Source organism: Molothrus aeneus, chromosome 6 (genome assembly GCF_037042795.1).
Source record: "Molothrus aeneus isolate 106 chromosome 6, BPBGC_Maene_1.0, whole genome shotgun sequence".
In the NCBI taxonomy this organism is placed as follows: Eukaryota; Metazoa; Chordata; class Aves; order Passeriformes; family Icteridae; genus Molothrus; species Molothrus aeneus.
Window position 1 is genome coordinate 14,553,202 of NC_089651.1, and position 24,453 is coordinate 14,577,654.

The 24,453-nt window shown below is 41.6% G+C and overlaps 1 protein-coding gene across 1 annotated transcript; it reads left to right on the forward strand.

Annotated features, from left to right (window-relative positions):
• The first annotated feature begins 300 nt into the window (after positions 1–300).
• On the forward strand, positions 301–24,009 carry GTF2H1 (general transcription factor IIH subunit 1). The gene is made up of 15 exons (XM_066552119.1): positions 301–392; positions 4,210–4,378; positions 6,188–6,380; positions 8,768–8,930; positions 10,627–10,720; positions 11,249–11,398; positions 12,293–12,372; positions 13,683–13,813; positions 14,828–14,915; positions 16,219–16,307; positions 17,192–17,309; positions 18,087–18,177; positions 19,656–19,771; positions 20,645–20,737; positions 21,288–24,009. Exons 2-15 carry the CDS (start codon positions 4,225–4,227, stop codon positions 21,372–21,374), a joined length of 1,647 nt encoding a protein of 548 aa, XP_066408216.1. The 5' UTR covers positions 301–392; positions 4,210–4,224; the 3' UTR covers positions 21,375–24,009.
• Positions 24,010–24,453: the final 444 nt, after the last annotated feature.

Genomic DNA, 24,453 nt, shown 5'->3' on the forward strand with positions numbered 1-24,453 from the left:
ATGGCGGGCGACGAGCGGGCCCCGCGCGGACGGGTGACGGCGGGAAACGGGCCGGGCCGGGCGCGGCGGGGATGGGGGCGGGGGGGCGGTGGCGGTACCGTTTTACTGCCGCGTAACTGCCCCCTCCGCCCGCCGCCGTCATGGCGACGGGGGAGCGGCCATCACGTGACCGGGGCGGGGGCCGGGAGGGGCGCTGCTTCCACGTGACCCGCCGGGGACGCGCGACTTCGGAGCCGCTGCCCTTGTCACGTGTTGCGGGCCCCACCCCCGGCGCCCCGCGGCCCGTTCCGGTCACGTGCCCGCCCCGCCCGCCCCATGGCCCCGGCGGCGGCTGCGGCCCGACCCCCGTAGCGCCGCTCGCACTCGGAGCAGCTCCCGGCGCAGCCCGCACGGTAAGAGCCGCCGGCGCGGGGCGCGGGGGAACGGCGGCGCCGGGCAGGCCGCGGGGCCCGATCCGCCTCACGGCCGCGTTGCCCCGGCAATCCGTCCCCGGGGGCGGCGGGACCGCGTCGCGATGGTGCCGCGGCGGCCTTTGGCCTCCCGCGCTTCCTTCCTGCCCGGCGGACGTGTGACGGTGGCCGAGCCGGAGCTGCGGTGAGAGAAGGGACGAAAGGGGCGGCGGCACCGCCGATCTGCGCTCCCCGGGGCCGCGGGCGGTGGCGGGGAGACGGCAGCGCTGCGCCGGCGGCACCGCTGCCGGGGCACCGGGCTTCGCCCCGCGCTCGGCCCGGTGCGGGCGGCAGACAAAGAGGTGCCGTGGCAGCGCCTTCCCCGCCGGCACCGTGCGCGTGTCCTCGGGCTGGTCTGGTGGCAGGGTGACATCCCTCCCGGAGCGTGGGTGATGCGGATCGGGGGAGGCCGGGCTGGCCCCTCAGCACCGTGCATCCCCCCACGGTGTGCCCGGGGCACTGCTGCCACTCCTCCATCCCGCTGACAGATCCCTGCCACCCGCGGGGCGCTGCTCTGCCCGCGCCCGGAGCTGGCAGCGTCCCTATGCCGCTGCGGGTCAGACTGGGCCATTGGCACAGATATTCCGTGATTCTGCTGTTGCCTGCGGGGAGCGGAAGCCCAGCAGCAGAAAGGCTTGCATTGATCTGTCAGCCAGTGCCCACCCTGGGCCCGCCCGTGCCCACCCTGGGCAAGTCAGGATTATTTTAAAACGTGCAAACGTTTACTTTATTTCTGCTCAGAACTCGACAAAACCATATGGAAAGAGACAGGAGTAAAGTGCTGGTAACGGAGAGTGTTCAGAACAAGTGTTGTAAAACACAGATGAGAGGTACTGTATCTTAAGATAGGAGTGGTTAGGAAGATTCCCTACAATGGAGGAAAGATAGCTGTTTGAATTTGATGGTATTTCCAGAAGCTCTTTGCTCCCACAGAGCTGGGAGGGGAGTGCTTGGAAGTGGATAAGCACACACAACATTTCTTTTGGTCTATGCCAACACTGACGCTTCCTGATGGACCTTTTCTATTGTAAACTGCAGCTGAAATTAACATCCCTGAGACAGGTCTGATGACAAGTTGTACGTCATTGTTAGAGCTTCTGGTTGATCCAAGTGCTTTTAGAACTGTTGACCAAGCTCTGTTGCTGGAGAATTTATTTTAAATTGTCTGACCTGCCTATTCATACTTGAACCAGCCGCGGAAGAACACTAATGCTGTAGCAGGTTAAAATTATCACTTAAAGCCACAAAATAACAGCAATTCTCTGTGTGCATGTGGCACTTCTTGCCCTGCACAGCAGCAGTGTCATCATCCATAGTACTGATTCCTGGAAGCTTCAGATGTTAAATGTTGAGGTTATGAGATTTGGACAGGAACAAGTACATCATTGATGGCTCTCTGCTGCATAGTAACCCTTAAATGCCCAAAAAAACCCCAGAAGCTGAGCTGTGTACGTGTGTGCTTTGCTTAGCAAGGATGTAGCCTTCCCTGTAGGAGACAGGGAATGAAATCTTGAAGCAAGATTCCTATTTTAGAATTTTTCCTGTACTTCTTGTAACACAAAGCCATTTTGTTTCCATTAGTGACAGACGGTAACCTTCCTAAATCCCTATTATTAACATTTTTTTTATTCTTTCTGATGTACTGTTCAAAAGACAGCTCAGGGTTTTCTCCATTTTGGGTAATGCTTACTGTGCTTGTGAGTTGTATCATCCCACTGCCACTGTAAATTACTGCAGGAAAAAGGAAGTACAGCAGTGACAGAAAGAAGAACAGCATGAGCCATGTGCTCACCCTCCCAGAAGGTGGAATGAGCCACTTGCGGGATAATTGTGCTCTCACAGATTGCACACTGCAGGGTACTAGAAGGGCTCTGAAGGAGAAGTTGGTAGCTGCTGATTCTTTGCTTCTGTAGTTGAAAGACTGGGTGTAGGTAGGTGAAATGGCACGGTAGAAAAGCAGAGCAGCTGGCATCAGAATGAGCCTGACTGTGGAAATGCTTTCCTTTTTCTTGCTGTTCTGTACAGGTTGAATTCCTTTGTGTTCTGTGGCTTTGCCTCCATTGCATTGGATAATAACGACCTTAAAGGACTATAAAGTAACAAAGGGAGAAAAACACCAAATCCCTAGTCTTGCACAGAGGTTGGTGAGGTTTCCAGTCTCTGAGAGTCCGTGGCCAGCTGCCTTTTTCCAGTAAGGATAAGGTGCTGATGAGACTGCAGACCCGCAACAGGAAACTCCATAAAATGGTTGTGTGAATAGCACTGAAAGGGAATAGTGCTGCTGGGAGACAGACTGTAATGGATTATGCTAGGGAACAGTCCTGAAATCACGCCGTGCAGTTTTCTTTGAGAAAGAAGTATCACCAAGGATGCTCTGAATGTGGCACAGTGTGTTCTGGTGACTGCTGCAGTGGTGCTGATGTGAAACCCCACATTGAGCTCAGCATGACTGAACTCTTTAGCAAAGCCTTGGATGGCTGGAATGGTGAAGGAGTGAAGTATAAGTGCAGAGCCCTTTTGCCATTATGTCTTTCCATCTAGTGTGTTAACTCATTTGCACAGGAACTTGTAGGACTTCTGTTGAAGAGAATGCTGTGCTACTGTCCAGATTGTCGTAATAAAATGTCTTGTCTTGCTACTGGTTGGTGTTTTGTTGTTTTTTGGGGTTTTTAAGAAAAAACAAGGTATGTGAATTTAAATGCTTAGAACTACCATTTTGTGATACCCACTAGTAGTGTGATAGCTGATGCAGGTTACAATCTGAACTTCAGTGTGCATCCCATCAATATTATAGGTGTTCTGAAGCACATGCAACATCCACATTAGCACTGGAAAACTATTTTGCATGTCAGTGGTAAGGTTTATGATACACAAAATTTATGATACACAAAATACAGCAACTGGACATATTAAACATTTTCAGCAAAGATGTACATTTTTGATAAGTGTACCAACACTTATCAAAAAAAGATGTACACTTTTGAGAAGTGTGCCAAACTTTGACAGAGTATAGTAATACTCACCATATCTTTTATCTCTTGAAAAATTTTAAGGCTGTAGGGTGAACCTGGGGAGAGGAATAACAGTGACTGCTGGGGAGAACAATGCAGCAAGGATCCAAAGTCTTGTTGGTTTGAGACTGCTGACAGAATTATCATTGTGCTGTAGCACATGTAACATTAGTTCCTCAGACTTTGGAGGAGAGGGACTGGCCAGTTGCTGTCAAGTGTACAAAACATTGTTCAAGCCACGGGCAAAAGCCACCACAATAAGAACACCTGAGTCTTCCTGGGCTACCTTATCTTTAGCACAGTGAACGGAAAATCCATCATTTTTCACATACCTTGTATCCTTCCCTTTTCTGAAATGACTTAGCATCTGCCATTCCCGCTGAAGAAGGGAATTGCTGCCAATACCAGAGATTTGGAATTCGTCATTGCTTAGCTTCAGTATTCTTCTGAACTAGAAAAACCAGTAAAAGGAGAGTAAAACCAAAAAATTTAGTTATCAGTTTAAATGTAAGATTTGTGGGTTTTTTAGTGGATCAAAAGCAGTATCAGCAATATAATTAGATGAATTCTTTAGGTAGGTGGGAGTATTTTGTTTAAATAAATTTGCTGATTGTACTGAAAGAGGGGAGCACATTTATCTGAAATACTCCCAAAATGATATAGGCATGAACAAATAATACTTTAATATAGATAGGAGTAGTGAAAGAGTTACAGCACAGCTAATCAGCTCAACTGTACGTTTTTAACAGCTCGTTGTAGCCACAATGGCAACATCATCTGAAGAAGTGCTGCTGATAGTGAAGAAGGTTCGTCAAAAGAAGCAGGATGGGGCCCTGTACCTCATGGCCGAACGCATTGCCTGGGCACCCGAGGGCAAGGACCGCTTCACCGTCAGCCACATGTATGCAGACATCAAATGTGAGTGAGCACTGCCTGCTGCACTCAGCGTGAGTGCCACAGAGACCTAAATGTCACACAAAGCTCGCCTGCCATGCAGTGCTAGGTGTTGCTACCTCAGGAAGGTTGCAAGAGTCTGGAGCTCTGGCCAGGCTACTCTGTAGCAGCAGAGATCAGGACTGTGGTAAAGTATCACCAGCTTAAGGATGCTACCACAGAACTTCTGCAGTCTTCAGATGTTTAACTTACATCTGCTGCATTTACTATTAACTTTGATAAACTTCTGCAATAAATTGAACAGAAAAATAATCTATGCCATATGCTTGTAGAGGGAAGGGTGGGAGGAGGATCAAGGAAGCATACAGGATTTTCAGTCTAACACAGAAACTATCTGGCATGTCATCTGTTTAACTCAGTATCTAAAGCTGTTTGGATTTTCATATAAAATGAACTCAGTTTTATTTTCATCCAACAGACCATAGCTTCAGAAGTGTCACCTTCTGTAGTTTGGCCTAGCTGGTAACATTCTGAATAAGCATTTGCTGTTGCAACAGCAGAGTACTTGCAAGTCAAAACTAAACAGTAGATGTCTATAGCATGCTGCCTTTCTGGCTCCAATTAGTGCTCATATATCATGTGCTTTAATGCCAAAGAAGGAGTAAAAAATAAGTTGTGTGTGTCATTTTGTAATGGTTTAGTGATTATTGCTGTTTAAAGTCACATACAGGCACTGCAGCATGATTGAAAGTATGTGATGAATCAGAACTAAGATGATATTTTCTTAAATAGGAAAGTGATAAGAAGTTTAAAAGTCCCATTCACCTATAATAATCAACTTTGTGAAGGTTTTATTTAGCTATTAACTTACACTTAAGCACCTTGTATTTTAAATATGTACATGTATAGGCATTGAAGTATTTTTAACTTAGATGAAAGATGTGCTTTTTGTCACCTGAAATAAAAAAAGGGTGAGATGTTTTTGTAAATTTGTAATAGAGAAGGTGATTTAGTGTTGACATCTGGTTCCTGTCTCCCACTTGCTTTTGAGAAAAGGCTGCTATTAAAAGTTAGGTTAGTGCCATTTGCAGTGCTTCACTAAAGTCACTATAGCACAACAGTCCATAAGCATAGGTGTCCCAGCCTCTGCTCCCTCTGGTTATGAGGATGGGTGCAGAAATTAGATTCTTATGACTCATGAGGGTGTAGTGGTACCTTGGAGGCATTGGTGATTAACTTGGGGAGCACTAGTGGCTAACTGCACTTAGCTCACCACTGGAAACTGGGATCCAGATGTGCTCCTACCCACCCTACCTCTGCTTTCCTACCACTGTCCTTCTGCAGGAGCTGGGCCAGCTGCAAAAACAAAAAGGGGTGCTTTTCAGTGGATCAGTTCCTTGGTTCAGCTTGCTGCACAAACACTAGCAATCATACAAGAAATGCAGCAGGAAGAAGTGGAAAGGGGGAATGAGGTCACCTTTCAGCAGCAGCCTGGATTGCTTCCAGGTTAAAGTGTCCAGGTGATGACAGCCTCATTTGCAGCAGTTTTCTAATGGATGCTGTGGGGAATTCAAAGATGAATCAGGACTCCTAGCAGGAACTGAAGGATATTAAGCAACAGGCTGCTACTGTCTGTGTCTTGTATTTTAGAGTGAACAAGGTGCAGGATTCAATCTAATTCAAGGGGAAGACTGACTGTTCCATTTTCACAACTGCAATTCACATGCAGGGTAATGGTATTTAATTGGATTATGAGAATAACTGCTTATAAGCAAATACTCTAGGGAAAACAGTTTCTTGTATAAGCTTACTGTCTGTCTCTCTGCAATCTAGGCCAGAAAATCAGTCCAGAAGGTAAAGCTAAAATTCAGCTGCAGCTGGTGTTGCATGCAGGGGACACAACCAACTTCCACTTCTCCAATGAAAGCACAGCAGTGAAGGAGCGAGATGCAGTCAAGGATCTTCTTCAACAGCTCTTGCCCAAGTTCAAAAGGAAAGCTAATAAAGAACTTGAGGAGAAGAACAGGTAAAGGGATAGCAGCCTAAAAGTCTGTTGGGTTTTTTCTTCTAACTGTTAGCTAACTATTGTGTATTTCTGTTAACAGGTGTTGTTATTTCAACATCATGAATGATGCAGCATTTGTTTCCCTAGTAAAAATCTCCCTGCTTTCAATTTCGAGGCAGTTCCTTGAGACTTGCATAACTGTCACATGTTGAGACTACACTTGTGTGCTTAGTGACACGTTCTTGAGGTGTCAAGGCAGCCAGTCTGGCTGCCACCCGGTCTTTCTTACCCGTAGCTATGAGAGGAGAGCACCCAACTGGCAGCCTGTCTCTTTAGTCTTCTTAAATATATATCTATCAGTTAGAAAAGCTACTTGAATTTTTTTTTTCCTTTTCCAGAAATTTTGTGGAGCCTGGTGATTTTTTTTTTTCCTCCCCATGAAGCCCCATTTGCTCCTCAAATCTTCCCTGATATTTTATAGACTACTAAATTGTTAGGTATTTTCATGCATCTCACTTGAGAGGCTGCAGTTTGTTATTTGGCATACAGGATGTTTATTCTAAGAAATTGTTTGAGAAGATGTTGAGGACCTAAGTCCTTTTCCCATATGGGCTCTTGAGATACATTTCCGTTCCCGTAACATGTTTGTTAATCCAATCCCTGTGGCCACAGAGCTCTCTTCTCTGCATCTCCCCTGACAAATTTCACTTCATTTTAGTGTCTGCTGTGAATCCTGTGTCTATGGCTTCCATTTCCAAAGACTCTTCTAGCTCTGAACGTAGATTTTTCAAAACATGAGAGCATTGCCTCATGGGACAAACTGGATCTTAAGGAGATTTCCCAGTGGAAGGGCAAGAGCCCTTGTGCTGGAGCTGTGACACAACCAGGATTAACTGGTTCCAGTACTGCAGCAACCACTAGGGTCTGCAGCAGTGCAGCCTGCATTGGCACTGTTCCCATACTCGTTTCTTTATGCTATGTGCCTTTTTTTCTGACAGTATTGGTGCTGAGAACATGAGCAGTCTTAGCTCTGAATCTTTGCCTCCTTAAATGGAGTTTTACAGCATCACACCATGAAGTGTCAGGAGCTTTTCTAGTTACAGAAAAGCCAGAATCCCTGCACCTACTCAGCCGTAGTTTGTTCTCTTGATTAGAAGCCCAAGTCTGGTGATGGGACTTCATTAGCTTAATTGCAACAGATCAGGCAGAAAAGATCCAGCCTGTTGTGGGAGGGTACAACATCCAGAGTCCCCATGGCACTTCCTTCATTTGTTGATATGTGGGAGTTGAATATGTACCAAAATTCCAAGCTTTAATGAAATAACAAGAATAACAGACTGCTTTCAGCTGCACTAATTTGTAAGAATTGCCACTAATCCATACTTGTGACAATAAGAAAAACTGGAGAGACCCTGCTGGTTAAAACATAATAATCCTGTCACAAAGCTTTCACTTCCACCTCATCCTACTTTGTCCTTAGAGCAGCTAAAGGCTTTCATTCTGTCCAGACTGCAGTTTACCCATGTTCATCCCTAGACCATGTATCCATAAGACTCCTGGTTTTTTTCATTGTTTGCAATTGATCAAGACCCTGAGTACATGCTAAAGACTGGTGGGTTATTGGCAGATTGTGAACACACATGCACACTTCCCTGAAAATAGCCCAGTGTGTTTCTGATAAGGTACACAGCTGTAAAACCAGCTGCTTAAGCATGAGTGAAGATTCAGATGCATAGTCTGCATTTTGGGTAGTGATACCTGATATGTGGATGATAACTTTTGTAAACGTTGCTCCCTGGTGGAAGTAGTGACATGGAACATGTCTCACACTTGTGCTATGTCTGATTATCTGATTAAAGGATGAAGATCCTACTGCTACCACAGAAACATAAATGATCAACCATTGGGGTAATGTGTTTTAAGAGATCTTATCCCATACATATTTTGTGATCTGTACTCTTGCACTAGAATAGAGCTCTGTAGCTACTGAATTTTAAGATCTTAAACCAAGAATTGGACAGCACTCAGATCTCCTTTTTTTCTCCCTCATCATATTTCTGTTATGGAACAGCAAGAATATTCATTGTGCTTTTACAGTTCAGAAGATTCCAGTCCTGGTGTGCAAAGACACAAAAGCACCACAGAACATTTCAGGACAAGACATGAATCCCACACTAACTTTTTCTTAGGCATTACTGTTTTCTAACTTTCAGTGTTAACATCCATTTCTTAAGTCTTTTCAGACAAGCAGTGCTATTGACATTGGTTGTTTACACAGTCTTAAGAAATGCACAGCATTTTGAAAGAAAAGTTGGTTTCTGTTCCTTTTTTGAACTTGTGTTAGTTGTGGAAATACTAGTGATTTATTCTACAGTGTTTCAATTCTATTCAATACATTCTTTTACCAGAATGCTGCAAGAAGATCCTGTTTTGTTTCAGCTCTATAAAGACCTTGTTGTGAGCCAAGTAATCAGTGCTGAAGAATTCTGGGCCAACCGTTTAAGCCTGAATGCAGGGGATAATTCTGCAGCACCTAATAAGCAGGATGTGGGCATCTCTGCAGCATTCCTGGTATGTTGAACCTTTACTTATAGGATTTTAGAGCAGACAAATTGGGGAAAGTGAGAGTTCTGCTCATGCACTTTATTCCCATATACGGGAACTTTCCTCGTTCCTCAACATGTCTCCGCTATTCCAAGTGTAACGGAGAAAAAAAATGTTTCCCGCTAATCTTCAACCTCAAAATTTTGTCAGTTTAAGATGCCCAATTTGAACTTTAAATTGCCAATAGGCAGATGATGTTTGTGCTGCTGCTCTGCCTTCTGTAAAACAGGAGTGATGTGAATATATGGTTGCTAGATTAAAATGTATGAGCTCGATAAATTAAAGAGTGTATCTGTGGCAGCATTGACATGCATAAATGAACCTTTCCACATAAGGATTTTATTCCCTCCCCAGTTTTTTAAACCAGTACATGCTTTCAGCTACTTGAAGAACAACTTGTGTATCTGGAAGCTCATTTTCTCTCTCCCTTTCTCTAACTTTCAGTTATTTTACCCATTTGTAGAACCTGTGCTTCAGTAAATTCAGTGCAGTCTAAAAGTAATCTAGGTACAACATCAGGTTGCTCACACAGAGATGTGTTTCTGCTTCTGCAACAAAACTCACAGATGGGACTCTTTAGATGGAATCCCACTTCCACCTTTGTAATGACTGTGCCCACAGTGGATTTGGGAGGGAAAGAGGAGGTAGGAATTGTTTTAATTTAGCTGCTGTACAACCATTTGGTTTTCTTCCCCCCCCCCCCTCCCCCCCCCATGGAAATACCAAAATCAGCTGCCAGACAAATTTGATTGCTCTGATTTCCTGTCTCCCATTATTCTTACACCTTAATGTTAAAAAAACAAAACACAATGAATAGTAAACCCACCAAACCTTGAAAACTGAAACATTCTTAAACCACTTGGTTATCTTTGTGTTCTCTGCATTTGTGAAGAAGAAATTTTCAGATATCTTGTGTGTCCCAATTAAAGTTAAATCTGACTGGCTCTGCTTAGAATATGCGTTAGCCTATGAAGAAGATGGTACAAAAGCTAGGCTTGAGGTACACAGGAAAAGGAGGAAAAGGCAGCAGCCTGTGCAATCATGTACTTTTCCTGTTTCTGAGAACTGGACAGAGCACTCCTCCTCCAGAGCTTCCTAAAGAGATCACTGAGATCTAAGTTCAAAGTTCTGACCAAGGCTAATCCTCAAGCTTTAAATTCAGTGTTACTTATCAGTTACACTAAAATGTTTTTAGTATACAACTATGTATACTTATAGCATAAGGGAATAAGGTGTAAGAGCCATAAATCCTTTTTTGTCACTTCATTATAGCCACTAGCTGAACTAGCTGAACTGTTGAGTGAACAATAAAACATGAGGCATATACAGTATGCTTACTTATTTTAACTTTGACACAAGGATAAGCATAAATTAATTAATCATACCTTGTTTTGACCAATGGAGTGCTCTTTGCTTTCTAAAGCCTGCAGTCTGCTTGTTAAACCATCCCTTAAATGGCAGGTATAATAAAGTAATTCATGTTTATTCGTTCATTCCTCATTCTAAAATACCTATGTACGATCAAATACGCTATGGATTACTGGAGGAAGAAGATTTTTTGTACCTGCAGCAGACCTTGCTTGTAAGATTCCAGTTCTTTTCCTTCTCCAGTTAGAGAAAGCATCCAGACACGACTGTTTTTTCCCTGTGTGCTTTTTCTCAGGCTGATGTACGGCCTCAGACAGACGGCTGCAATGGGCTGAGGTACAACTTGACTTCGGATATTATTGAATCCATATTTCGGACATACCCTGCAGGTAAGAGCAGTGTTTTACATACCAAACACATCCATTTAAGATTGGTCTTTTTACTGTCTTACTGTAGAAAGACTAAAATGTTCATCTGAGATTTTATTAAATGAAAACATTTGCACTTGTGTTGACTTCTTGTTTTTTAAATTTTAAGTAAATGTTTCATTTCCATGACACTCTCCTACTCAGTGTTCCAATTAATTGTTATTTTTCATGAAATCACCTTTGGGAGGAAAAATAACCTGTTTTCCATCATTTCCCATCCACTGTAATGAACACTGACACTGATTCATTTTGGCCCCTAGTGTGGGGGCAATTCAAGAGTGTTCAGGCTACTGTTACCTGTACTTTTCAAAACTTTACAGGCATAAATGAGTACCTGTTCACTCATGCTTAACTACTGCAATCCCTTCCATTTAATGGGAGTGAATGGAGGCAGCCAGAAAGCAAGGAAGCCATCAAGGAAATGGTGATCTAAAATATCATGTTAAGATTTGTGAAACAGTTTGTAATTGTTCTGGGTTTTGTTCACAGTAAAAATGAAATATGCAGAGAATGTTCCACATAACATGACTGAGAGGGAATTCTGGACACGATTTTTTCAGTCTCATTATTTTCATCGGGACAGGCTCAATACAGGCTCAAAAGACCTCTTTGCAGAATGTGCCAAACTGGATGAGAAAGGTAAGCTGGTTGTCTCTGAAAACTACAGATGGTCATGGAAAGTTAGCTACAGCTTTGCCATTTTGAGCATGTTTCATAGTGAGAGCATTTCTTGGAACAAATTACCTTTGGAAAGTGGCAGCACTAGATGTAAGCTTTACTACAAATTCCATAGCGTGCCATCCTGGTAGATTGATTATGTGCCATCAGTTACTATGGAATAATTCTGTGTACACAATAGGTTTTGTTTGTAGTATGTGCACAATTTACAGCAGGTACAGCTTTTGTAATAGATGGGGTTTTAGTAAATGAGATTCCTATTTGCCCAGATTTTCCAGACGAGTTGTCATCCTTCTTCTCTGTCAGTCTTTTTAATCTGAAATTCTAACATATTATCTGACTCAAGTTTTTTATGAACTTTTGAGATAGGTTTGTGATGATACAGAAATGTGGAGAGTTGGGACCACTTACCACCATTCCATAATATGTATTGAAAGCCTTCTATTAGGAATGCAAAACCCTTCACAAGTCAAAGCCAGATATAAACTTTCATACTGCCCAGGCAGGGCAGCAGAACAGTGCCAAAATTAGAAGAAATGCAATTTTGGCTTCCCAGATCCCACTACTATAACTGCATCTCAATTTATTTTTTTAATCAGTGTTCAGTGATGTGTAGAAGTTGGTGAAAACTGGGCTAATTAGTAGGAAGATGTTTTGGAGTAACTTCCCACCCACATTTATTGCTCATTTTAAATGGAACTTTATAAAGGGTTTAAAGTTTTAGTCCCAGTGTTATTTGGGCCTGTGCAGAACCCCTGTCTTCTTTTAAAGATGAAATATAAGCTAATGATCCTGTAGTTATGCTGTTTGTTTAGATACAGTTTTTCATGATTTTTTAAAATTTGTTTCACACAGGATTAAAAGCAATGGTGTCTCAAGGAGTGAAAAACCCTCTGATAGATTTAACAGCTTTGGAAGATAAAACATTAGATGAAGTAAGTACTTGGTGAAACTAAACAGAAAACAAACAAAAAAATCCAAAAGAAAACCATACCCCTTTGTTACTTACATTTAAGTGGATATTTCTTTTAAAACCACTACAGATGCTAATTCTAAAACAAATCCCTTACTAGGCAGGTGCAGTGGTTGGGTACTCAACATTGCTGCTGTTGTGTATGTGAAGGGAAATGGAGACCATGCCCATGGACCTGTCTGGTCACATCTGCCTTGGTGTGCAGGGTGTAAATACAGGACTTCCCTTCTTTAAAGAATTGCTCTTCCATTGGCCTTTTTAGTCTAAAGTGAACTCTGTTTTTGTCTTACCTTTTACAGTCTGTGACAATGTACAGAAGAGTAGCACAAACCAGGATAAAGTCTTTGATTTGTTCTTACTTTGAACACTGCTATTTGATTCGGCCTAACTGAAGGACACGTAATGCAGTGTTCTTTGTTTAGCTTCAAATACCTTTTTTTGCTAAAATTACAACTAACTTGAACTATTACCTGCCTCCAAGAACAAGTTAAAACAATTCATATCAATGGTGTACCATAATGTGAAGTAACTTAGAGATGTGCTTTTCTGCACTTGATGTACCTGAAACTGTTCAGTTGTAGTTAATAATGAAGCTGCATTTTAAAGTTTTTTAGTAGTGTTTTTTTGTATTTTCTTTTTTCATTTTCTTTTTGTGGGAGTTGTCCAAAGTTAGCAGCCTGAAACTGGACCATGAGTTTAGGATAGGTGTGTTTGAAGTGCTCTACAAACTGCCCTGATTTGCTTTTGAGGCTGACTAACAGCAAGCATGAAACTGCCCATGGGGTAAAGTGCCACCTGGCAAATGGGGAACTCTGCCAGCATTCTAAGGCTTGAAGTTTTTTTTGAATTTTCTAGTGGTATCACATCCTCCTGACAGGTATATTTTAGCCTGTAGGCTGCTGGTGTCCCACTAGATGTTAAAAATCAATCAGTGAAACAATTGCTGTCTTTTCCTTGCCATCAATGCCTGTTTTGCACAGGTTATCCTTAATTTTTTTAAGCTAGTTCAGTTTTTACTTATATCATGGTCTCATAAAATTACCTGTATAAGACTTGTTACCTTCTCTCTGACACCTCTAAATTGCCAAGTGTTAGCAGAATACAATAGTCAATGGAGATTTTTCAAAGTACATAGGGAGATGGGAGGGCAAAAGTAGGAAAACAGTTCTGGATGATGATGATCCAGAGGAGGTGGCTTCCTGACTCAAGGGAAAACAGAATTGTCCTGCTGCTCTGGGAGCCAAGAGGGAATCAATGTTCTTTTCTTTGCAGGGCTATGGTGTTGCTTCTGTGGCCTCCACATCAAATGCCTCCAAGTCTGCTAGAGAAAGCAGCAATGCTGCCATCATAAAACGCTTTAATCATCACAGTGCCATGGTCCTTGCAGCTGGCCTCAGGAAACAGTAAGTTTCAGTGTTGTGTAATAGATTTTTGGAGTAAATTTTAAGAAATTTCCAAAACAAAAGCATATCTTCAATTATTCATACAACCTTTTAATTTTTTATTAATTATTTTCCTCTAAAAATGAAAATACCTTTAGGTTTCATTTTTCTTTATAGAAGTTTTTCAGAGCTGTTTGAAATGATGACTATTTTTAACTGAGTTATGATATAAAGCAGATTAAAAAGAAAAGAATGGGTCTGCCTTAGATGTCTAGCCCTGGTGAAGGCAGCAGAAGTAGTGGAGATGAGGTCTGGTGCAGAGATTTCCTATTTCCTGCCTTCCAGGAGCAGGTCTGCTGGGGCTTCCTGCAGGGTGGCATAGGTGGATCAGATGAAAGACTGCTCAGGTGCAGTACTCTGCCCCTGACCAAAAACACCCTGTCAGGTCACCTGCTCTACAACTGCTTTATGGACAACCAGCAAGGATTACTACTCTACCCAAATCCTGCAGACCTTAACTGTGAGAGATCTTAGTTAATACTTCCTTCTGTTTGGCTGGGCTCCCTCACATTGTTCTGTTTTGCACAAAGTGTACCCTGCACCTTAAGCAATCCCTTTTGGGCAAAGTGTGTTTGTTTCTCAGAAAGGCACAACAGGATAGGGCTCCTGGAACAGTTGTACTGCAGGGCTCCCAGAGCTCTGCTAATACCTGGTTGCATAACTGTGTATACAAAGTGTTTCTAATTTAGCCATGATTTTGCTGTGTCCCACATGCACTGTTGACATGCTGCTGTTTCTGAAGAGCGGGACCAGCACCTTCCCCTGCTGTGGAATTTCCCCTGTGACAAACAGGGTTCATGTGAGGAGTTGGTTCCTTCTGTCTACACCAACTGCTAGAAATTAAGACATAAGGGGAAAAAAGTATGTGACTGTGCATATGAAGTTTTTGAAACAGATGTATTTACTTTGTCTCTAGCTTGTATCTTAAGTTTCCTGTGAGGTGAATTCTTCTTAATGCTGTTTCTCTATTTTAAGAGAAGCACAAAATGACCATTACAGTGAGACCAGCAGTACGGATGGAAACTCCAGGGATTCAGATTTCTTTCAGCCACCACTGAAAAAGGTATAAAGTTAGCTGATGTGATTCTAACTGAATGGAACTGGAAGCTATGTCTCTCAAAAAAATTGCTGGAAGTTCCTTACTTGGTTTATGACACATCTGAAGTAAAACTTTTTTAGCCTTGTTTAGAAGTATATAGAATAACAACCTGACAGCCTGTAAGAAGCCCTGTTTCCTCTGTTAGTAAACACAAATAAGTTACACATTGAAGTATTGTGCTGTTTTTCTCCTCAGTAGTGCCCAATGAAAGTAAAAAATTCTAAGATACTTCAGATTAGACTCAGAAATCTGGTTCTTTCCATTTGCTGCAGTTCTAGTTTCAGCCTCCTTCCTTTTGTTTTTCTTTCAAATGCCTGAAAACTTCTAGAGAACCTCCATCAGAAAAGGATATTGGTGTTCAAGCACCAATAGTAACCTGTCAAGTGTGTTGTTTGTGGAGGGGATGATGAAACTGGCACATGACAGCCTTCATCTTAGTCAGAAACTGAAGTGAGGTTGAACTGAGTGTAGTGACACCTGGTGCAGTGAAATACAGGGCAACAGCCTGGTCTAGACTAACCAGAGCAGCTCACCAAGTGAAAGAGAGTACTGTAATTGCTATAAAACTGAATTGAATACTCTTCCTAGAGCTGACAGCCTAAACAGAAAACATCAGAGACTCAAAACTTTGTTACATTGTGAGAAAACCTTGTAGAATATATGTGTTGGTAAGTGTTGAGGTAGTCTTTGACTTTCCTCAAAAGCTGTAAAGTTTTACTGAGCAGAAAATTAAATGTGATGAAAAGGAGAGTGAAAGAGTAGCAGGAGAATAGGAGACTTCAGAAATAGTTTTCCAGTTGTACAAAGTCTGATGTCACTGTGCTGTTACCTCTCACTGCTAATACTCCACAGCTCTGCTGTCACCAGATAGCTTGGGATAATTACTGTGGTTTTAGTGTTGGACTCCTATGCACCAGCTATTAAATCATGAGTATTTCTGCTAAACTGGAGTTAGATAGACATAAATAGAGAGCACAAATTATAATCTATGTATACCTTTTGGAACATGTTTTGGAAGTGTCAGGGACTGCCTAATTTTAGCAGAATCTGGAGAAAAAGCAATGGTGCCAAGACTTCCAAATGGCCCATCCTGAACAACACTGGGCATCACTCCCTCTGCAGGGTAGGCATGAGTCATTCCATACCTGGGTTTTCTTTTTAGGTTTTAGTAACCCTTCAGCTCAAACTTGATGCAGCAGAAGAAAGCACTGGATGTATGGACTTGTGCCTTCATTAGTAACATGTATCGTTATTTGGCTAATTTTAGGTAAAACTGCAGGAGGCCATTGAATACGAAGATTTATCAAAGAATAATAGCGTTAAAACTATTGCACTAAACTTAAAGAAGTCTGATAGGTAAGTTAAAATAATGCACAGCTATTTCAGCAGAGCTAGTTTAGCAGGGGTTTCATCACAGCCCACACAGGACCAGCTAGTTTAGTCCCTGCTGTGCCACACTCAGGTGTGTTACAACTGAGTTTAGGAACCTAATATGAGCTTTTGCATAAACCAGTTTCCCCTTAAATTTGTAGTTTTATTTCTCAGAGGAACATCTGGAGATCATCTAGTCCAACACCCCTGCCATATTCCGTCTTACTTTTCAGAGGGTTAAGTCTCTAAGCCAACCTGAATGACCTTGACATGTAATTTCTGTGAAAGCCTAACAGAGCTCTGTTCACAGTTCAGCACATCATTGCAGCTTTCAGTGGAAAAATGTGTTACATATGAAAATATTTGGAATTCCAAGAAAAATCCTCTCCCAGGCAAAAAAGTGCAGTTGGGATAGTTTGGACTGCTCACTGGTCTAAGATTTTTCTAGTGGTAGTCCTCCTGTTTTCTAGACCTTTGAGTTTGAGAACCGTAGATGTAACATCAGAAAAGGATCAGTACCACCAGAAAGAGAACAGTTCCACATGTGCACCTAACTTCATTTACATTAATTTCAGCTGAAAGTGAATTGCTCCATTCTAATGGTATTTCCAGAATTTGGTGGCAAAGGTACCTTCTCATTGGCAAAATGACGATCACAGATTCAACAACTGAAGCTGTTATTTGCTGCCATGCCATCCCTAACTCAGCCTCTTCCCATGTGGCAATATATTGTACTTTGTCAATAAATAAAGTACTGGTAACAGTTGCAAAGCATCTAAAATTAGAAACAGTAGAAGAACTGTCCAGGAATTTTCTCTTGTTTTACTCTTATTAGTAACACTTTTCCCTTCTCTTTTCTCACCTCACAGGTATTACCATGGTCCAACTCCAATTCAATCACAGCAATATGCAACTAGTCAGGATATAATTAATTCATTTCAGAGTATTAGACAAGAAATGGAAGCATATGTACCCAAACTAACTCAGGTATGGAAATATATTTTAAAATGCCCCTCTTGATCTTAGCTTAGCATCTTACTTTCTATACAATTTTGTGTCTCGTGTCAATTGAAGTTTACCATGAAAAATTAAAACTTCAGTAATCTCCGATTTCTGTTAACTGATTTATTTTAAAGGTTTAGATGATACCTTTTGAGCTGTTAAGTTTAAAATCTACACTAGAGGAAACTGAGTCATTGCTGATGCTCAGTTATATTCTTCTGTTCCTACTTTCTTTTGAGGAAACAGTAAAGGTATAAGGTAGTAAAGGAGGACAGTCATGCACAGGCCAGTGTATTCATCCACCCTGAGAAGTTTAGGAGGTTACAGTGAGCAGGTTTTCAATTGAACTGGCCTTTTGCTCTTAAATGCACTTAGGCTGTCAGTGTGCTGTGGGCTGCACAGAAGCTCTGTGCTGGCACCTGGAGGGCAGCAGAGCCCTGTGGCCAGTCTCCCCAGCCAGCATCTGAACTTGGCTGTTTGTAAACCTAGTTTGGCCCTGAGTAAAGCAGCCACAATTCTGCTACACTTCTGCATAGTAACAGTACACTTCTGTCTTATTTCAGAGTAAGTGCACAGCCTGTTCAAGGTCTAGGCAAAGAAAAGGTTACAATTAATTAGAGAGTTTTCACTGCAAACAAGCTATAGCACATAATTCTGGAAAAGAGCAGAACCTGAACTTCCATGTAGGTGTTTCTCTAATCTTATTTTTAAAAGAATTTATTAGAAAAAATGACCTGAAATACTTGTTCCCTTTCTCTCCAGGTTCTTTCAAGTGGTGATGCTGCCAGCACTATTGCAGTCCTGTCACCTGGAGGAGCACTTATGCAGGGTGGAACACAGCAAGCCATAAACCGTAAGGATTTGGGGTGTCTAATGCTTTAATTGTATCCTGGTGCATTGCACAGCACTAGCTGGCTTGCTGGTTCATCTCTCCCTTAAACATGTTCCAGTGATAAAGGAAAGTATGGAAATGTGTAGCTGGAGTAGTACTGGGTTACAGCAACAAAAGAAAAGCACCATGCCACCACCAGCTACACCATGGGGGTGGTAATGGCTACACCAGTACTGAGGCAAGTGAACAAGAGAACATTTTACACAGCAAGTAATGAAGGAAACACCTGATAGATACCAAATTATCTTACAGATGTGGGGTTTTACTTGTTCAGCTTTTTTTTTTCCCTGGATTGTAGAATATAACATACTCTGAAAACTCTTAAGGAAGCAAAGCCTAGATAATAATCTGAAACTAAGTTTTTTGCAGCCTGCATTTAAGATTCACAGCTTGCTGTGAAAAAAGGGCAACTTTCTTTGTAGACTGCAAGGGCAAATCAGACAGCCTCTCCTCCTCACACCTCCATTCAACCACTCCTTTCCCTATTGCCACATTGCTGCCAGTTTGAGTTCCTGTCTCTTCAGTCTCACAGCAGATGAATCCCTATTCTTGGGATTTATTACAGTTTTCCAGTTTATCTTGTGTTACTTAGTCTGAAAAGCAGCAGAAATTAATTCAGGCAGCTGAAAAACAAGTATGAGTTCTTTATGGTACTGAAATAAAAGGAATCAGCAAGCAGTGGTGAGGATTTCTTAGCCATCCTGATTCACATATAGGGTGCTACACTTCACTTCTTTGAGCTTGACCACCACTTTGTTTTAACAACCTCATCCTAAAATTTGATATTCACTGTTTAGTTCACTGTGCTCATCCTCAGTGACTACTTGTACTTTTTGTTGGGGTTTTTACAGCTGTGGCTCTTTCCTTGTTCTTGAACCCTGTCACCCTGTCTTCTCTAAGAGTGTCTGGAACACAGTTCTTTTTTCCTGTCTGGATTTTTCATTTTTCACATGCTGTAACCATATTACCAACATAAGATAGAAGGAAGAACTTGAAGTACCCACCACAGAGTTCTTAGCACTGTGCTGTTGGGACAAGCCAGCAGCAGCACTGCCATGTTGTTAGAACAATACAAATATACTACTTCTATGCCACACAGTTAGAACAATACAAATATACTACTTCTATGCTACACAGTTAGAACAATACAAATATACTGCTTCTAATCCTGGATTAGGTTTGGTGTCCATTCTTTGCCTGGCATGGATCTTCCTAAATAATACGAGAGCTTCCAAGTATAGAGCCATAAATAGCAGCTGACCTGATCTAACAGCTGCTGATAGCCTTGATCTAATTGCTGTGAGACATCTCAGTGTCCCCTCCCAGCCAGTCATTCTGTGTAGTGGAAGTGTACATCACTGAGCTCCTTTGGTAGCCTTAGTTCTCATTTTTCATGGGATCCTTTGAGTGATGTGAAAAACCCCTTTTTCCTGTTGCAGAGATGGTGCCAAATGACATTCAGTCTGAACTAAAACACTTGTATGTGGCAGTAGGGGAACTGCTACGACACTTCTGGTCCTGCTTCCCTGTTAACACGCCATTCCTAGAAGAAAAGGTAAGGCAGAGCTCCCTCTTATGGCCCTGGTTATGATGTGGTTTACAATGGCTGTCATTACTGAAGTATGGAACTAATACACATGCATCAAATCAGTACAGCACCTACTCATCCCTAGAAATGAAAATCACAAAATAACATGAAACCTTATTTTTCTCAGTAGTTCTGCTGGTACTATTAATTAAAATCATCCTTGTCCCTGCCTGCCTGTTAGCTCCTTTCAGGAGCACTAGCTGTTACCCAGTTTCAAACAGAATGGGCAGCTCAGTTGCAGCTGCAGGGTTCTCATTCCAGTTCAAAACAAAAAAACTAAAGCCTCCCTTCCCCAGTTCCAAAAAATAACCTCCACATTGACAGTGCAGGCAACTATCCCTTATTCTTCTATCCATTGCAAAATCACTGTCATACCTTCAGAATACACCTCCTGAGAACTAAGCTGCCTTCAAGGACAGATGTTTGTCTACAGCCAGGTCTATGACTGTAACTATTTTTCTGTTAATTTTGAACTCACATGGATAACAAAGATTAAAATTTGTATTCAGATACATTTGCATATCTGCTGCAAAATCTGGCCTGAAAATCCAGTCTTTGCTTGCAAAAGAAAAACATTTTGTGAATATCTTGTATCTATTTATAGTGTTTATTAAGGAGGTAATAATCAGAGTGGCACACTGCACTTTCAGTCATACTGCACTTACCTCAAAAATAAATACAGAGAAGTGTTAGAGACTGATATTTGAATAACTTTCCTTCCTCAAACTACACAAACTTGAAGTAGCCCCCAGAATTAGTTATAAGGTTTTGTTAAAGGAAATGAAACTTTGTCTTACTGTAATTCTTCAGTATTGTAATACTGGTTTCTGTCTCTCTCAGGTTGTGAAAATGAGGAGCAACTTGGAAAGATTTCAGGTTACAAAGCTCTGCCCATTCCAAGAAAAGATTCGGAGACAATATTTAAGCACAAATGTAAGGCGAAAGTACTGTTTAATTATGTGGGTGCATATTAATAATTTCATTCTTAACTATGAGAGGATGATAGGTTTGTTACTTCTTATCCTAGGGCATTTTAATTTTTTTGTTGACTAGGAAATGGACAGAGGGAAATTGGGTACACACTTAAGCAGTTGCCTCTCCCTGTCCAGTTTGCTGACTGATGCCAGCAACTGACAAGAACTGTAACCTGAAATTACAGGAGTGATAGAAAGAAAGGGGAAGTCACGTTTCATTTTTCACTTCCACTATGTAGTAGAACTTGAGCAACTTCAAATCTGACATGGGGGGAGAGTTCTGAAGTGGTCACAGACTAAATAATACCAGAACAGACAGCACAATGGTGGGGTCACTTCCCCCTTCCCTTTCAGCTCAGCAGCTCTCTGCACTGCTCCCTCTATGGATATTTTACAACAGAGCCTCAGATTACTCGTAGTGAATAAAAGCAAGAATGCTCCTGAAAGGAAGGGGAGGGGATCTGTTTTCCAGCAGCTGGGACAATGTTTTCTCCCTTTTCCTGTTTCAGTTGGTGAGTCATATAGAAGAGATGCTGCAGACAGCCTACAATAAGTTCCACACGTGGCAGTCCCGGCGCATGCTGAAGAAGACGTGAGGGCACATCCTGTACAGGTCTGAGAGCAAAGCCTGCAATAGGGTAGGACTACAGCCTAGGTATGTGCAGATCTTAGAGTTCTTGCAGGAAGACCTGCAAGCTGTGGACTTCTGGAAATGATGCTAACTGAACTTGCACATTTTTGAAAAAGAACTGAGATTAAACTTGAAAACTGGGGAGAAAAACAAGAAAGAACCAAAACGGAAGAGCTGAGGCGCAAATATATTTAAAAGACACTGTTTACTGCAGTTACTCAGGAACTGCTTTTGATTTGCATAAAAAGCTGCTTTCAGAAATAAAAAATTTAAAGAGGGTGTATTAATAAAATTTGTTTTTCTGTCTAATTTTTTTTTTTAAGAAGTGTATGGCACAGGGTAGATCTCAAAAGTTTTTCTTCACTGGATTCTGACATTTTCTTGAATTCTGTTTGTACTTCCTGCAACAGTTTAGCAATGATGTTTTAAAACATAGCTGAGACTGTTTTTGCTTCAAACATCTGGGAGAGTGTAGCTGTCAGAAGACAAGCTCCTGCCATATGTTTCCCCACCAATTGGAAGCAAGAGACATTGCACTGAAAGCTGTTCATGGTCTGGGGTCCCTAAAGGTACACAGGGGCAAGCTTTTGCCTGAAGTCTACGATTTTTATGCAAAAATTTTTCAGCCATCAGTTTTGCATGTTTCCTTTTGAGTGCAAGTGTGTGCTACTGCAATCTTTTTTTTTTTTATGGTGGCATTTGTTCTGAGGAGAGAATGCATTTTTAAAAATGAAGTTAAATAAAGTTTCTTACAAAAGAAGTCATTTATTTTCAATTCTTAGGCATTTTTTATTTCTTCTCCTAAATCTGTTTTCCTTCACCCTTCCCTTTTGACTATTATACTGTTTTTGGCGAATTGATAATCATTGCAAAGAGAAAAATGTCTTATTTACACAGTGTCCATAGATATTGGGAATCTGTGCCATACTTTGTTCTAAATAGAATCAGTTCAGTTTCAGACCAACTTGTCTTCTATTAAATGTGACTTAAATGCAAAGTAACTCCCTTTTCTAGAATATATGCAGTTTAATGACAGCCTTGTATTTTTTTGTCACTTTGACTGGACAACAGCTCAGTATGGGCTACTGAACGTTTTTTTACTTCAGATTAAATGTGACTGTTAAAGATGCATCTACTACAAAGACAAATCAGACTGACAATATGTATTCAAAGCAAGCACAGCAGTGTTTAGTACAGCAGAAGAAATTCCCCAAACCTGCATGATGGCTTAATACTATATTTTAGTATGATGCTAAAACATGGTAGTATGATGTTGGGTGGATAATTTTTGAAAATTCCTACAGCAGAAAAGATGTATTGGTGTAGCCAAGTTGGGTGCTTGTTCTGTGCAGCTGCTCAGTTTATGCAAGAGGGGTTTTTTCTTTAACTGGTGCATGGAAGTCAGTGGCTTCTTTTGACCCTTTTCTTTCAGATTTCTGTATTATGCTATAATCTTTTGGTAAAAGCTGAGTTTCAGTTAAGCATCACTGTCTGCACCAAAGTCCTGTTCAGAGCTGTGTGCATATTGTTCAGCCTCATTCCCTGTGTGCTGCTGCAGATCCATGCATGATCCTTGCTCCGCGCCGTCCGCGTGGTTCTGCTACAAGAAATGACTGGGCTCAGCCACAGATGCCCACTGGCTTGACAGGGTCAAAATGTCACTGGGAATAAACAGATGTACTACAGCATTTGGGGGATGAGGTGCACATCTTGTCAAGAGTTACCTCTCGTGAGAACTAAACTTTCTCTAAAATTTAGGCTTAGGGTGTGGCTTTATGAAGCTGAATTCCCTTGCAAGTGCAGGCAGCTCCTAGCAAAAAAAGGGTAGTTTTGTTCTCCCCGATCCAAAGCATTTGGTCTAGCAATTCTGGGGCCAAATTCCAGCTGTTCCTTGAAAGCTAGCACACCTTCCATCACATCAGAGGGCTAGGGTCAAGAAAACAGGTCTGATTTACATTCTAATTGTGCCTGAAGCTATAAACAACACATTTAAATATTAGACTGCACTGAGACTTCATTTAAATCCTAGGAGAGTTTTGAATATGGAACTAATTCACCTTTAATTGGAATGTATTTAGTGTTCCTGGAAAGACTGGGCAAAATGGTTAACATTGTGAAAAACTGTCAGTGCATCACAAGAACATTTTACAGCTCCAAGGACTGATGTTTATAACCATTTTGGGGATGATATTGCAGTAGCTTTAAGTTATAATAATGATATCAGGCTATCAAAATGTACCTTAATGACCAGAACTAGGGGGAGGAGGACTATGATACTAAATTCACCAGTTTTGCCTAGAGACTGTATAGGCAAGGCTGCTATGCACTTCATATTGCTTTTTCAGGTATTGTGGCAATAAGGCACAGGCCCCTCCTCAAGTAAAGGGAGGTAAACTAAATATTCTTTCTACATTGTGTTCCCCTTTTCAGTAGCATGGTCCAAAACACAGATTCATTCCTTAAATTTTGAAACTGAATCATCATGCATTATATTACTATTGGAATCTTTATACTGACTTGTATTTTTAATGAGAATTCATAAAACTTGTATCATTGGCATTGATCTAAGATTTGTAGAATAAACCCTACTGAATTCTGAAGTGAAGTCTTTTCTAATGCTTAGGCTGCGTTTTCTGATTGAATTAAATCCCTAACAGGCTCTGTTGATGTCTAAATTGAGAGAACTGTGTGTAACTGGCTTAGCTGTCCCTTGGTGCTGATAGGTCAGCAGCAAAAGGGTTACAATATAATTACTGTCAAATTGTTCCATTTTCAGGACTCTACACCATTACTAATGCTACTGTCCCTCTGTTCCCTATCATATAAAAGCCACTTTAAGTCTCCAAGGATTAATACTCTGCTTGATCCATATATTGATGCAGCAGCTGTTGGTTCAGGAGAGCTGCACAGGAGCTTTGTCAGTCACTCTAATCCAGGGTTTGCCAGTAATGGAGAAAGAATAATGCAGATACCAGCCCATGCATTTCAGCAGATGAAGATATTTAGATGTACCACGAAAAAGGGCTAATTCTCTCCCAAAAGCT